This window comes from Rhipicephalus microplus, chromosome 2 (genome assembly GCF_043290135.1).
Source record: "Rhipicephalus microplus isolate Deutch F79 chromosome 2, USDA_Rmic, whole genome shotgun sequence".
NCBI classification, from domain to species: domain Eukaryota; kingdom Metazoa; phylum Arthropoda; class Arachnida; order Ixodida; family Ixodidae; genus Rhipicephalus; species Rhipicephalus microplus.
In genome coordinates, this window is record NC_134701.1 from 245,543,505 (window position 1) to 245,558,676 (window position 15,172).

The 15,172-nt window shown below is 43.4% G+C and overlaps 1 protein-coding gene across 1 annotated transcript in view; it reads left to right on the forward strand.

The window, feature by feature from the left end:
* Positions 1–9,315: 9,315 nt before the first annotated feature.
* The window catches only part of LOC119169317 (gamma-aminobutyric acid receptor alpha-like), a 31,435-nt gene continuing 25,578 nt past the window's right edge, over positions 9,316–15,172 (forward strand). The window contains exons 1-2 of the mRNA XM_037420429.2: positions 9,316–9,417; positions 10,834–10,940. Of these exons, the coding sequence (XP_037276326.2) occupies positions 9,341–9,417; positions 10,834–10,940 (184 nt within the window). The 5' untranslated portion in view covers positions 9,316–9,340. The remainder of the gene's footprint in view (positions 9,418–10,833; positions 10,941–15,172) is intronic.

Here is a 15,172-nt window from a genome sequence, read left to right on the forward strand (position 1 = left end):
TAATTTCACCAGCACCAAGTTGCTGACGAATCGTTCCTTCTGAGACATCATGACGCCCGCTTTGCTGCCTTCTGTTCGTGGATTCTGCTTCTCCCCATATGCGATAGCACCCCTGATTCAATCCCGTCCCATTCATTCGAATCTCTAGGCGCGTTCTTGCACGATTCTATTTCACGCTCGACTTGTTCTTTGAGGGGAGGTGCTGCACATGATGAAAATATATTAAAATACTGATCGCAATTTACAGCCGGAAAATGAAACGCGTGAAATCGACGCAGCCAACTAAGCAGTGTGTATAGAGAGGCTCGCTGCAAAGGGCGTGTACCATATAAAATGTTCGTGAACAACGAAAACATGATGTGGCCAAAATATTCATACAAATTCTTTGAAAAATAAGGAAAGCACCCTGATTGTTTAGTGGTGACACAGACGTGCGGAGCACAGAATGAAATGCCTAAAAGATGAAAGAAATAAACTGCGGACGCATCGCAGCAAACCTGTCGAATACAATTCATTCCAAAGGTACGATGTGCGCGCTTTTTCGTCAGCGAACAGATATCGCCTTTGCGAAACCTTTGTCAGTCTCTTGCGATCCTTTTGGTATCACTGTTTCAGCATCGGCGCGAACTCTCTGTAGATGCCGAAAACACGTTTCCCAAAGGAAAAAAAATTCTATTTGTTGCAAGGACCATCCCAAGAAACAGCAGGAAAAAACGCCTTCCGGATTTTTATTTTTAATTATAAAGCGCACGTACCAACAAACAAGCAACTAAGTTCTGCTTTCGTCTAGCTAATAATGAGGTCAAGTTGTGTGGCACAAAGGATGCCGACAGACATTAACAGTGTCAGGTAGTATCGCGATCAAATGGTCTCACTGTGAATCCAGTGGGCAACATAATTAGGCTCACGTAAGAGGAAGCCAGTTCTTCCATATTGAAACACGGGCTGTTACACATTCTCGGCTTCTTGTCATGTATGATGTTTTTGACAATACTTGGTCTCGGATGACTTTCCTTCATATTTGTCTTGAACGGGATCGCGTTTCAGGTTCTTTGTTTGGTGACACCGTTGGAAACAGCTTAGTTGAAACTTAAAGAACTGGAGGAGAGGAGGACAAGAACAACAAGAGAGAAGGCAGGGAGGTTAACCAGGTACATGCCCGATTTGCTACCCTACGCTGGGCGAACGAGAAGAGGGAGTATAAAGATGAGAGAGAGAGAGAGGAAAGAGAGGAGAAAGAGAAAAAAAAAAGGATTGTCAGTCAATGAGCTGGCGCGTTTGCAGCAGTGGCACTACACAAAAGGTAAAGGTGTTCACATAGGCCTGTAGTCCTCAAAAAGCACAAGATGGTTTTGACTGCCTTTTGAGCCGACGAAAGACGAGGACGGTGCTCCAGTAGCATCTGCATAGTGAGTGGGCGATCGTTCAATTGTCTGGAGAGAATTTTGAAAATAATCTGGGTGCTGGGAAAGGTACAACGAGGGTGTAAATTGATGGCTATAGATAAGGGTTATATTGTATTTTGATTGCCATTACGCAGAAGAAGCTAATTCCGGTAAATAATTGATGTTTACTGTAACAAGGAGCCAACGATGACAGAGAGCTACCATGAAATGACAACGCGATGAAATGATGAAATGTGCACGGTATATAGGCTGGAGTCAGCACACATGGAGAATGTGTAACGTGTAGGGAGCGGCCTTCGTACTTCAGTGGATGTCAAATGTGCTGATGATAATGACGATGACTATCACTACGCGACAGGTAGTTTATTTTTTAGGGAAAGAATGGTTACAGAAGAAAGAGAAGGGTGATGGGAAAGAGAAAGGGAAAGAGTGAGACAGATATCATTTAACAGATGCTAAAGAACTTTGCTTCTTCATACAGTTCATGCACTTGAATGCAAACATTCGACAGACTGTCTGGCTGGGTAGATAAACTCGAAAAAATCCCATTTCCCAGTTCCCGGTTCGTGCACTGCACTAGACTACTGGTGTGACGGATAAGATGACATATTTACGCACATCGCAGCAGCGCTTGCCGAAACAATAAGCTAAAGAGCTTCGTTTAGCCTAGTGTATATAGAAGCTATGAGCGATGTGCTGAGAGATGAGACTACTGGATGAAGAGACGATATTTTGCAATTAACGGGCTTAAGAAAGCGTCCCGGATGACCAGAACTTCATGCCAGAACTAGGCGCATTGTCTTATCATCAACTTAATTCGGTCGATGATGATTGACGATGATCACCATCTTCGTTGCGGATAACGCCGTTACTCGGTTTGAACGGGCTGTCACAGGCACTGATCGTAGCGAGCATGTGGTTGACCTGTCTGCTGAAGGCGCAATAATTACAAGTTCTCCAATAAGTTTTCGGTCGTCTTGTGCATTCGCGTTCGCTGGTTAGAGCTTTTTCTGAGTTTCGTTCGCACTTTTAACCCTTGCCTATGAGGTAATAATAATAATAATAATAATAATAATAATAATAATAATAATAATAATAATAATAATAATAATAATAATAATAATAATAATAATAATAATAATAATAATAATAATATGGGGTTTTACGTGTCCCCATGCACGATAACACTTGACGCATTTGAAAATACTTGCGATGGCACATACTTGCGAGGACCTCAGTGTAGACGTACTTTGCGGCGTGTCCACATAGAGCACTTTGTTTGGAGATTGTTCTTCAACGGCTGTCAAAAAAAAAAACAGCCTTGGAAAAGCAGCTATAATAAGCGTTGTTTAGAACCCTTTGATGCATAATTAAAGAGAACTCGAGAAGTCTTATCGCCCTGAAGACGTAGCGAAGCAGTTTCAAGGTAGGTTCTAAAGTCACGGATGACCATAGGTGGGACTGCCGCGCCTGTGTGAAATCCGCACGTCATCGCTCTCTAATACGGCCTTGTTGCGTAGGCTTGCGCAGCAGCTTTTCGATGGAGAAGGCGGCGTATCGTGAGTCTTTCTTTGAGTCGATGAATAGCTCGAACTATAGTTGCCGAGGGCGACGAGAGTGCTCAAGAATGCGCGGCTCATTGACCCTGTGATGAGAGCTGTATGCTTTAAGATCATATTTTTAATACTCGCGGCGAGAGACAATGGCGGGTCCTTTCTGTAGGGTCTCCTAATTGGCGTCGTACTTTCCCATAGCGTTTCCAGCTTTTCGGTCGTCGAGGTGCGTGGAGGTGGAAGAGAGCATAGAGTCGGTGTACCATGCCTCGTTTACAGTGCCGTGGGCTTTGCTTTGAGACGACGTACATTGTTTTTTCTTGGGCATGATGGGACTTTATCTTTCTGTTTTGTCCTATATACGAGACAGAAAGCTCTTACAGGCAAGCTGAACTCGTCTTTAGATTAGGTCAAGTTTGGAGACGAGAGTATCGAGAAAGAAAAGGCGCTGCACTAAAGAGGAAGCGAGAGAGATATGAAGAGAGAGGAATGTAATAAAAAAAAGCAGGGCCTGATAGTAACTATATGATTCGCTACCCTGTCCTGGTGAAGGAGATAAAAGAGACACTAAGAAAAAGAAAATAGTGAGGGTGATAGCTGGAGGGGATGGACATATGCGGAAAACAGATACGGCAAGATTTCGTAAATTAAACAGAATGAAGGAAACATATGTAACTAATCACCACACAACAAAGCATTACTGAAAGAAATTGGCCGTAGTTTTTTGAACAACAAGCCTTGTTATGTGAGAGGTTCCGCAAGGGTAAGTTCCGCAAAGACATAGATAAATTCCATGAACAAGTAAATGTCCGAGATGCATTGGAACGCTCATAAATACAGTGCAGTTACATGTGCAGTCGGTTCCGCACTTAGGGAAAGTATCGGAACGCATGACATCGTGATGCGGCCAGCGCTGCAATCGCACGCTGGCAGCAGCTTACGCATGCACAGACGCTTGAGTAGCGTTATGTCGAACCGCATGCATCGTCTGCTACGTCGGTGTGCGCTCGCCACATTGTCGTGCAGCCGGCGGAGTTCTCAAGATACTCAAGCCTGCTAATTACTCTGCTTGTAGACTCTTAAGAGATTTAATTATACTTATGCTATGTCGAGTTTCTTCATTCGCAGATCATGGAAGAATCCTGGTTTCAGCTAGCCGGTGCTGATTCATAACTGAGGCAACTCCTCGGCGCAAATTGAGCTAGGACGAAGAACATTAAAGTGTGGGTGCTGCTTTCTTTCGTGTGTGTTCTGTAAACAGGATGTGCTGGTACACGCCCTGTTCGTGCGCGTTTTTTGTCCTAATTTCTTTTGCGCTGGAGAGTTTACTCGGTTTATGATCGCATTCCTTCGTCCTGTTATCCAGGTCCCAAACTGCACTTGAACTTTCTCTTGTACCTGCTTTTGTAACATCATCTATTCCGACTTATGCATTTGCTAATCGGTCACTACAGTGGTAATGTGCCACGAATGAACAATGACCTTGTCATGAAGATGACTTGGACTAGATACATATAAAAACGCTCTCACGACAAAAGGATGTGCGAGGAAGACTTACGTGCGATGCCAGGAATTGTCAAAGCCAAAATAAAAGATCGCCTATGGTACTTAAAAAAAAAAAACTCCAGTCATTCTTTACTCTTGACCTGATTCACACTCTCGCATAGACAGAGATTTGTTAAAAAAGTTACATTTGCAGCTTTGTGCTGGGACACTCTCTGCGTGCCATTTCGTCGGACCCTTGAGACCACTTAGGTTCCAGCAATGAGAAGCGACTCATTCCAGTTCCCCCAGCACGCATACTCATTGGAAAGTTGCTTATGCTACAGATTGCGCATGGAAATGCACTCGCGCAAAATTAAAGAGAACGTGTGCACTGAAACAATTACCCTAGACCGTCATGGCAGGGGGCTGGAGTGACGGCATACACCACACTTCACCGTAAGGAATCAGACGGGGTGAACATATCTAGGGCAATGCAGTTCCACTCGACGTTTCCAAAAAGTGTTGGGGAATAAAAAGAAGGCGCTTTACTTTTCTTACAAAACAAAATGTATTTCTGGGAAGTGTAAGGCGATGCTATGAAAGAAGTCGCGTTACTCAAAGCGCATTCGCCCGAGATTGCCACGTTCAGCTACCACCCAGGTATATGTTTTTTTTTTTGGGCATAGCCTTGGCTGGGACGTATCAGTGAGGAAAACGCGAACTGTAACGACTGAGTACACATTAAAGTGACGTGAGAGCGAGCTTTAAATAGATTAGGATGCAAAGCCGAGCCTGATTCTCGTAACGACAGCCTCAGGCGTCGACAGCACCAATTAGAGTGACTCTCAAAGTGGCATTTGGAACGGAGCACTTTGCGACAAGAGCGGGTTGTTCGTAATTGAGAGAACAAACAATGCTAATTGGAAGAAACCCAGTGATTGCTTCGTGTTTTCTCGGGTGAAGGAAAATAGGGTGAAAAAAAAGGGAAAATGTGGAAAGGAAAAGTGACTGTTGGGAGTTTTTTTTTTCTTGCCGCTTGTGAGTTGTAAGTACAGCTTTATAACCCTGCAAAACTTCAAGTTCAACCCTTCAAGTTTGGTCACAATCTTTCATTTCTTTCTTTCTTTCTTTCTTTCTTTCTTTCTTTCTTTCTTTCTTTCTTTCTTTCTTTCTTTCTTTCTTTCTTTCTTTCTTTCTTTCTTTCTTTCTTTCTTTCTTTCTTTCCTTCTTTCTTTCTTTCTTTCTTTCTTTTTTCTTTCTTTCTTTCTTTCTTTCTTTCTTTCTTTTCTTCTTTTAAAATTCGTGACCGATATCTTATTATATATGCTGAGAAAAGTCGGTGAAGGCTTAGATAGATAATATTTTTTTGAGTAATCGCCCTGGAGATGCTAGTCTGGTTCGTCGCCCAGCTTGCTTTTCCATGGGTCAAGTGTTGACCTTGGTAATAATGCCCCCCTCCCCCCCCCCCCCCCACACACACACAACACGTGCAACCTTGGATACAGGTATACACAAAACAGATACTCACAAAGTTTCGCTTAGTTGTGCTGTTCACAAACACACCAACAGCCCTTGTGCACTGTACATCGCTCATTCGCGGCGTAGCCGTGGTCCATGGAGGTGTCGCAGCGTCAAGCTCCATCCGCGCTGCGAATGAAGTGCTGCCTTCAGAATCTGCCACCCTGCGCCGAAACATGAGCAATCACACTGGAGGTTTTTAAAGTAATCTCGAGTGTTCCATGCGGTACAGTTGGGTGAGTCAGACTACTTAACAAGCGTGCAAGAGACCATATAAGAAAATTCCATATGATGAGTTGAATCGATAAGTTGAGCTTTTGATTGATATTAGGAGTTTAGCGTCCCAAAACAACCATATGATTATGAGAGGCGCCGTAGTGTAGGGCACCGGAAATTTCGACCCCCTGGGGTTCTTTAACGTGCACCTAAATCTTAGCACACGGGCCTACAGCATTTCTGTCTCCGTCGGAACTGCAGCCACCACAGCCGGGATTTGATCCCACGACCTGCGGGTCAGCAACCGAGTTCTTTAGCCACTAGACCACCACGGCGGGGAAGTTGAGCTTTTGTTAGTCCATCGCTGATACGATAAAAGGAGTTGCGGAGAAGGAGGACGATGTTACCTGCGTAGGCTGCCCGTTGCAACTCGGCGGCTATGCTGCGGCGCTTCTAAACTCAAGGACGCGGGTTTGAGTCCCGGCCATGGACACCGCATTAGGTGTTGGATAAATGAAAAAGGCGCCGCTTGCCCAGATTTACGATAGGGTCAAAGAACTCCAGATGATCAAAATAAGTTCATAGTCAACCAGTGTTGCGTGCCTCATAATCATAGGATGGTTTTGACAGGCGAAATCACCAAATCCCAGTGTCACCAAGACGCAGTATATTGAGTAAAGAAAGGCCTCATCCCACGTATCTGTCGCAGAGCGTCAGCGCTAGGCTTTCTGACCCGGCGACGCCCTCTCGCCATAGAGAGAGTGGGTGCTTGGCTACGCGAAGCCGTGCTCTGTCTCTCTCTCTCTCTCTCCTTATGGTAGAGGGCTAAATGATGCGTCAAAATGTAAGCGCTGACGCGCTGCGACGGATACGTGGAGTGAGGCCTTGAAGCTGCGCGTCTTCGCACTTGTGCATCACGATGTCTACTCATACGAAATCTTATTCTGCGAAAATAGAAATCGGAAAAAAAAAGGTAGTAGATCTGTGCAGGTCTTCGTTGGCCCGAAACCATTGACTGGGCACCCTTTCAATGCGTCACCTTTTTCCTTGGCCTGCACGCCGCCAGTGTCACAACACAGAAGGCGCTTAAGGTTCGCATCTTTATTTTTATGGTCAAAGTAATATTATACTCGACAAGTTTTCTTTGAATTAGTAGATATTGTGCAGCTTATATGTTCATGTAAGTCAATGCCGCACTTTGTCTCTCTTATGTTATTTATGCGCAGCTACGAAGAAGAATCGATGCTATTTCTGAGTAAGAAGAAAAGAAAATGCAAGAGCATGGTGTACCTTGAAAAAAAAAAAGAATATTTCAAGTGATCTCTGAATCTTTTTGCAGGCGTCTTCTTGTGTACCAACTCAAAAAAAAAAAAACGACACGCAATACTATTTTAAAGGTTTAGAAGAACAAAAGCAAATTTGAGTATTGTTATAAAATATACAGAAATAATTTCTATAAACTTAGTTGGAACATCCCCAGCAACGCGAACCCAGGCAGAAAGTGCTGAAAGTATCTGAAAGGCTACGTACCATGATGTCTGCCCCGCCGTGGTGGTCTAGTGGCTAAGGTACTTGGCTGCTGACCCGCAGGTCGCGGGATCAAAACCCGGCTGCAGCGGCTGCATTTCCGATGGAGGCGGAAATGTTGTAAGCCCATGTGCTCAGATTTGGGTGCACGTTAAAGAGCCCCAAGTGGTCGAAATTTTCGAAGCCCTCCACTACGGCGTCTCTCATAATCATATGGTGGTTTTGGGACGTTAAACCCCACATATCAATCATCAAATTAAGTACCGTGATATATGTACACGGTGGCAATCATCTAAGGAACATTACAGACACTGTAAATTTATGGTTTCTGGCCCATACAACCTGCTATATCTATAACGTGCTAAAACATATTTCAGAAACATCAGGAGAAAGTTCATTGATATCCTCTGAAGTCGTAGTTCAAGCGCTTGTTACTGTGTCAGTTGTACTCTCTATAACAGTTTTTAGCATGCACACAACTTTAGCTTAAAAATACTTTTACTAAACTAACAAAAGCAACACATTGCAGTGATTCATCAGGCCTAAAATATTAAAAAAAAAGAATGCCAGGCCTGTGTCGAAGGCCCAGCACAGTGACAGCGAAAGCTAGAAGAGCCTTTCAGAGCCTTTTCGAAACACTCATTGCGTAACTAATGCAAGAGCACTTGCTTGATACCCACTAGGTTAATATTAATAAATTTATTTGGGCAGTAGCCCGACATTCGTTATGCTATTTTTCGTCATTCTTAGAAGCGCAATATGCGCTAAACACTTGCAAGAAATTTTGTGCCAATTGTTCATGCAGTGGCTCACGACAATGAGGAATTATGGCTGAAGTGGGGATGCGCCACAGTGAAGAGGGGAACAAGAACAAGCTTTTGTGATGGATTGGAGCATTGGATGGCCCACTCGTTGCACTATTTGCATTGTGCGACGACTGCTTGTTCTTTCGCTGTTTTAAAACACTTTATAAGTCGTATTAACACGATTTCATTCATGACATCAAGCCTGCCTAAGGCAAGTTTGACAGCAAGTCACAAGCACAGGTGTAGCTCAGTGTTAGAATACTGGGCTGGCACCCAGCGGACCCGGGTTGGGGAGCCCCACTGTGTCATTGGTGCTAGGTCAAGGCTGCCTAAGAAAAGTTTGAAAACAAGTTACAAGCACCATTGTAACTCAGTGGTAAAATACTGGGCTGGCACAAAGTGGACCCGGGTTCGAGTCCCACTGTGTCATTGGTGCTAGGCGCCGGCGGTGGACAACTGCGCGTAACCCGAGTTGTGATCTCATAACAGCTTTCGTTGTGAAAAAAAAAGAGACGCCTTCAAATCAAACGTTAATGTTTGATTATACAGCAATGAAGCAATGAATCGGTTATCAATAAATTACCTCAGTGGTTCGCGCCAACAAAGATACGATGAGTTTCTAAGAAATCTCAGCCTTCTTATGACAATCAGCTATTTTTCAGTGAATCTCATGTGCCAGCTGGACCATTGGATGAACTTATTCGATCAGATTTGACTTAAGCTATTGGTGTCAGCCTCTTTACGCCTCGTTTTGATTTGTTTTTTTTTTCATTCCTTTCAGGTGGCGATCCCTTCTTGATGCTGACTTGCTTGGCAAGTCTGTTTTGGCATGCTGCACTGGGCCCCACAGCTGGTCCCGCTCTTTTTCACAACAACTTTACTGCCTTCGGTGATGAGCTTCACAATGTGAGGTGCCCCCTATATGCGTAGTTCGCAAGGTCGCTTTAGGTGGTACTTGACAGCTAAGCACAGTCAACTTAAATAATAGGCAGAGCAAGACCTTGAAGAGCAAAAGAGAGGGTGCGTGTGAGAAGGATTTTCGTCCGTGCGGACGCGTACAGGCAAGCCGTTCCTAATTAATTAAAAAGTAGCGGAAATGCGCTGCTTTAAGAGAAGAAGCGTTTGGCAAAAGCTAAATGGCTCATTTGTTTTCAACAGTTGCAGATAGGGAAGAAAGACAGCCCAGTTGTACTTGAGGTAGCCAACAAAGAACATGGGGTTTATTACGCACAGTAGAACTACTTGCTTTGAATGCTCCCTACTAAGTGGCGCGTATGGAGCATCTTATGTACCGCTCTGTAGGTATCACAGTGGCTGCCCAGTAGTGCTTTCGTATTACTTTAAAAGATGCCGATACGACGGTTTGCTGGAAGCACAAAACAGTGTTGCCTTTGTGCGCACCATGCATTTTTGGGGACCTTGGGTGAGGAACTCCGAACGCGAAAGCTGAGCGGCACCAGGTGACACTGACGGAAAAATTGAAAAATGGCATAGTATTTTTTCTGTCTTCCACCAGCTCTTCGTTGGAAACAAAATTTCTGAGATAGCCGGAATGTTTGAGTGGAAATTTGATAATATTTATTTACGAAATTGCGTAAGAATTGACGGCGCCAAAACGGCGACGAAATACTGATAATACGGCCGCCAACTGCTAAGTGATGTGTTACAATAAACTTCTGAGTAAACATCACCGGACTTTCAATAAAGTGTTTTCCAGCCATCCATGAGCGAACGAGAGAGACAAAGACAGTAAAAAAGAAACAAAGATAAAAATCAGGGAGGTTAACCACGTTCTGGCTTGGTTGGCTACTCTACACGTCGGATGGGAAAGAAAAAGGGGGGGGGGGTGCGATAAAGATGTTGCAATACTAATTAAGGAATGCTTACAAGGGTTTATGCGTGTTGCATTGTAGTATAAATGTGCTTGCTTATGATGTAACATTTTGGGCGTGTTGGTATGTCATACTGAAGTTTTATGGCGCACGAAAAAGCATGGATGGAAAAAGACGTAACAGGCGCTTACTTGCAACAATTTTGCAAAGTAGCGCCTGTGTGTGTGTATGTGTGACATCCATCTGAGCCCGTATTTTTAGTGCGCTATGAAACATCAGATTTCTTGTGGTACTTGTCTCTTTGCACAGTCGTTGTTTTCTGGTTGTATAATTGTAAACTTTTTTTGTGGCCCGCATCGTTACGTATACTTCAAGTTTTGTTGAACCTGTGTTGGGAGAGGTAGGAGGGGAGGGTAGAGATAGTTCGATGAACGTGCTCAGATAGAACGGAAATAATGATGCCAGATGGATGCATCTTTTTTCGTCTTAGGGGCTACAACATTGGCAGGTCCAATAAACAGAACAACAAGAACGTGTCGTTACTGCTGGACAGCCTTTTGCAAGGTTACAACCATCACGTCAGACCTGGAAGAGTCGGTGAGTTTTTGTTTGCAAGAGTGCTACTAAATCGCGCAGGCAACACGCAAACTCTTAAAAATTTAACACCTGTTTACTGCGTTTTAATGATTTCAGTTTTTGAACTGTGACCAATAAGCTATCACAACAAACATGTGACGAAAGGAACCCTGTTGTTTACTGGTGGAAGTAACGCGTGCGACATGATTACCTCTATAATTTTTGCTCCGAGATAAGCGGGAAGGGCTGGACAATTGAACGTTCGTGAGCGACGTGGAAATTGTTGTCTTGGTCAAAGATTTCTTTGTCAATATGAAAAGGAAAATTGCGGCAACGTAGGTAACATGTATACTAATTAGAAGGTCTAGTACGCATGATCTTGAAGGAGGCCGCTGTAGAGGTATGTGTTTAGAAAAAATGTTTATCAATTTACAGTACTTTGTACTGTACTATGGGATAGATCTTTGAAGACATCTGGTTTCGCCCACCGATGTGCCTTAATAGCATCGGTGGGCAAGAAGAATTTCAAGAAATAGCCCGCTCATTTTCTCTTCTTTCTTTACTTTATTTGGCAAAGTATATTCAAATAAGTGTTCTTTTGAGCTACACAAAAATGGTAAGATATTCCTTCGAACTTTACGTACGTTCCTTTTGTCTGAAAATGTAAAAAAAAGGACTTTCACTACCGTTGAAAAAACTTAAGAACATGCTTTCAGTTTCGAAGTTAGGAGCTGGTAAATGAGGTGACCGGAAGTTTTTTTGGGTACAACGCTTGTAACCTTGAAACCGTCTATACGCCTCAATGTGCTGACAATGATACGTTAACGCAACAATAGAACTAACGCAACTTTAAAAAAAGTACATATTCAACAAAAACAGGTAGTAGTACTTGCTAACTATAGGGAAGTAATGTTTTGTCACATATGTTACAACTCTTCTAGTAAGTGCAGTTAGTAACAGCGAGAGTGGCAACAGTGGTGCTACCTTTGCGGTTACTACCAGCATTTAGTGACTGTTAACTACCCTAGCCGCTACCAACCATAGGTAGTAACTTTTAAAGGTCTTAAGAAAGAAAGTTCGAATCTATACTACCGTGTTCGTTTCACCACGTTATTTCGTCATTGTTGTACTGGTCAATTATGGTCTCATTACTAAACAACTTGAGGTAATCTTACGTAGTGTGTCATGAACGCGAAGAATAGATACACTTAACAAGTTCGCTACACTACAGTTCTAAATAAGCGACTACCGGAGTATATATAGCCCCTTCTTTGAAGATACATGTCTAGCACAGGTGAACACATGCGTTTCAGGATGAATTATAAAAAAACGTGAGCCTAGAGCACTGTACCATACTACCTGGTTACGTGGTTCGGGGACATAGCACAAGACTCTAAATCAATCGTACTTAAAAAATTGATATGTTATATCAATTCATTAAAAGGGCATAAAAGCATTACGTGCTGCGGCCAAATCAAGGTATACCGAAGCCATTGACGTGGTCTCAGTGCATTTGAATGTTTAAAAGGTAATAAAAAAGGCGGTTAAAAGGTAATAATTGTTTTGGGGCTTTACGTGCCAAAACCACAATATTATTGTGAGGCACGCTGTAATGAAGGACCCTAGATTAATTTTGATTATCTGGTTAATCTTGATCCGTTTGTGTGGTTAGTTTGTTGTAATTTACTAAGTTTGTTGTAATTGTTTGTTGCAACACGTGTAGCACTTGCTTGCTGTTCATTAACTTGTACTTCTTTGATTTGACTGTAGTAAGATGATGTGTGCTTATCTCTGTTGCAGAATTTAAAATAAACGTTTTTTTGCTTAATTTATGCAAATATTCTGCGTCATTTTTTTCGTTTAAAGATGATACGTTGAGAGGATTCCTCCTGAAAATTATTACAATATGTATGATTTACTATTTTAGATAAGACAGCCACCAAGCGTGTAGCAAAAAGGTAGTAACGAGGCAAGAAAGTTAGTAATGGTTGCAGTTACTGTGTACTAATGTAGGTAGTAAACAGATAGCCAAACGTTGCCCGCTGCCCTTTGAGGGGGATGGGCCAGGTTGCATCAAGCCGACACAGCGATATGTTGGATGGTAAAGCGTGAAGGGGGGCTTTGCAGGCAAAGCGCTAAAGTTCGGATAATTGACAATAGTTTACGAAACTGGATGAGAAATAATGCTCATCTTCAGCACGACTGACACAGAGCTAATAATAATTGATGGGGTTTAACATCCCAAAACCACCATATAATTGTGAAACACACCGTAGTGGGGCACTCTTGGTATTTTGATGACCTGGGGTTTCTTAATGAGCACCTATATCTAAGCACATTGTCTTTGAGCATTTCCGCCTCCATAGAAAATGCGGCCGCCGTGGCTGGTATTCGATCCTGCGACTTGCGGGCCAGCAGTCGAGGTCCATAAACACTAGACCACCATGGCATAAAGTTGCAATCCCACCTAGGGTATACGTGCGAAAATGTTACTTCAAGACAAATTGTCATGCCGAAGTATAGGAAGTGACAAAAGAAAAAAAAAGGGTGGGGGGGTGAGGGAGGCGGAATTGCGTCAAGCGGTGGGCTCTATAATTATTCCCCGCGGGCCGCAGTTTGTCTATCTATGACAGTGTGCCCCATCACACATTGATCACAGCTATAAAGTATGACATTCAGATTCTGTCGGTTTTCTTTGATTAAAGTGTTGGTGTTACACCATGCTTTTGCTTTCATTTACTGTGCCTTATATTGGAGGATTCAAACAATAGCTGTTTTAGTTTTTGTGTCCCCCCCCCCCCCCCCCATTGATTTGTCAGCATTTCTCGCTTGAACGTTGAAGTGTTAATTTTCTTTTCGTATTCTATTGTGACAACTTTCTAATATCCTTCCGTCCTGAGGGCTCAATGAAATTAAATGTCCACTCTATGTGTGCTTTCTCCACCCTCGGGCTGGTGCACTTGAAAAGAAAAAAAAATAGTTGCGCGCAAACAAGGCTAAGACGCAGAAGGCATGGGCAATGTGCCTAGTGAACAGCGACAGCAAATAATATGGCAAGAAGACTCCACTACGCCTTTACATCACTTTTATGGAGCAGCATCAGTAAAGCTTGTAGGCTTGCGTTCCCATAAGATCTGGTTCGTGTGCTATAAATCTTTGCCTTTTTGACAATTAGGGGTGTTGTTTGCTTTCTTCGAATTATGAAGAAATCAACCTTCATTTCTGGGATTTAGAGCTGCTTGTTACTTGTGCTCGAAACCAGCAGCATTTGAGCAAAACTCACGCGCGTGTGGTTCTTCTCCTTTATTTAGCCATCCCACCAGCAATTCTTAGAGGCCACGTGGCGTCTCTCGGGGCAGCTTCTCGGGACTGCCGTGGTGGGAGGTCTTCCATGGCAGTTACGCAGTTACTAAAGGTACAACAGCGGTACAAACTATGCGCGATGTATCAGGCAGTGCAGAGGGGAGTCCAAAAAACCCATCATATTTCTCTACTTGACAAATATCATGCGCGTCGAGACGTCCCCGGTGGCGTTAGCCATTTCAGCGCAAGAATTTTCCCGCAAAAAAAAAAAAAAAGCTTGTCTGGCCGTAAATTATTACCCTCAACAGTGATGTGATAATCCGGGCTAGTCGTTCAGTGCTGATAACTATACACCAGAACGTTTGGGACGAAAGCAGAAAAGATTAATGAAGAAAGCGAGTGATAAATGCGAAAAAATAAGGAATTCACCGCTTGGATGGATATTCAGAATTTTCACCAGCAGTGGGAGTGAAAAGTAAAATGTACGAGAAAGGAAAAAAGCGGGGAGGGTGTCCTGTTGACAAGACGTCTAGCATTAAAGTGCCATTAAAGAAACATCGTTGGTTGAGAAATACGTGCGGCGCATCGAAAGGTTGAAAGTTTTTAGTCCGACCGTTTCCGGGTCGTTGTCCCTGTGCTGAGGGGATCTATGTTTAGGCGAAATCGTGGTGGGCGTGGCGGGCATCCAAAATAAGGGCTTTCCCTATTTATTCAACACATTATAAGCGTCATCTTCGGAGGGTCGCGGGAAAAAAAAAAGGAAGCTGATCTAGAGAACAGCTGCTGCCGAACGAACGTCATCACGTCGAAGTCTAGAAAGGGCACCGACTCACTGATTATGGAATGCCTCCGGTAACCTCCACTTTCGTCTTCATTCTTTGCGGTTTTTGCGTCATTGAGTAAGCAGTGCGCTGAAGCTTAATATCTCTCAAAACGTATGCGGTCTGGAA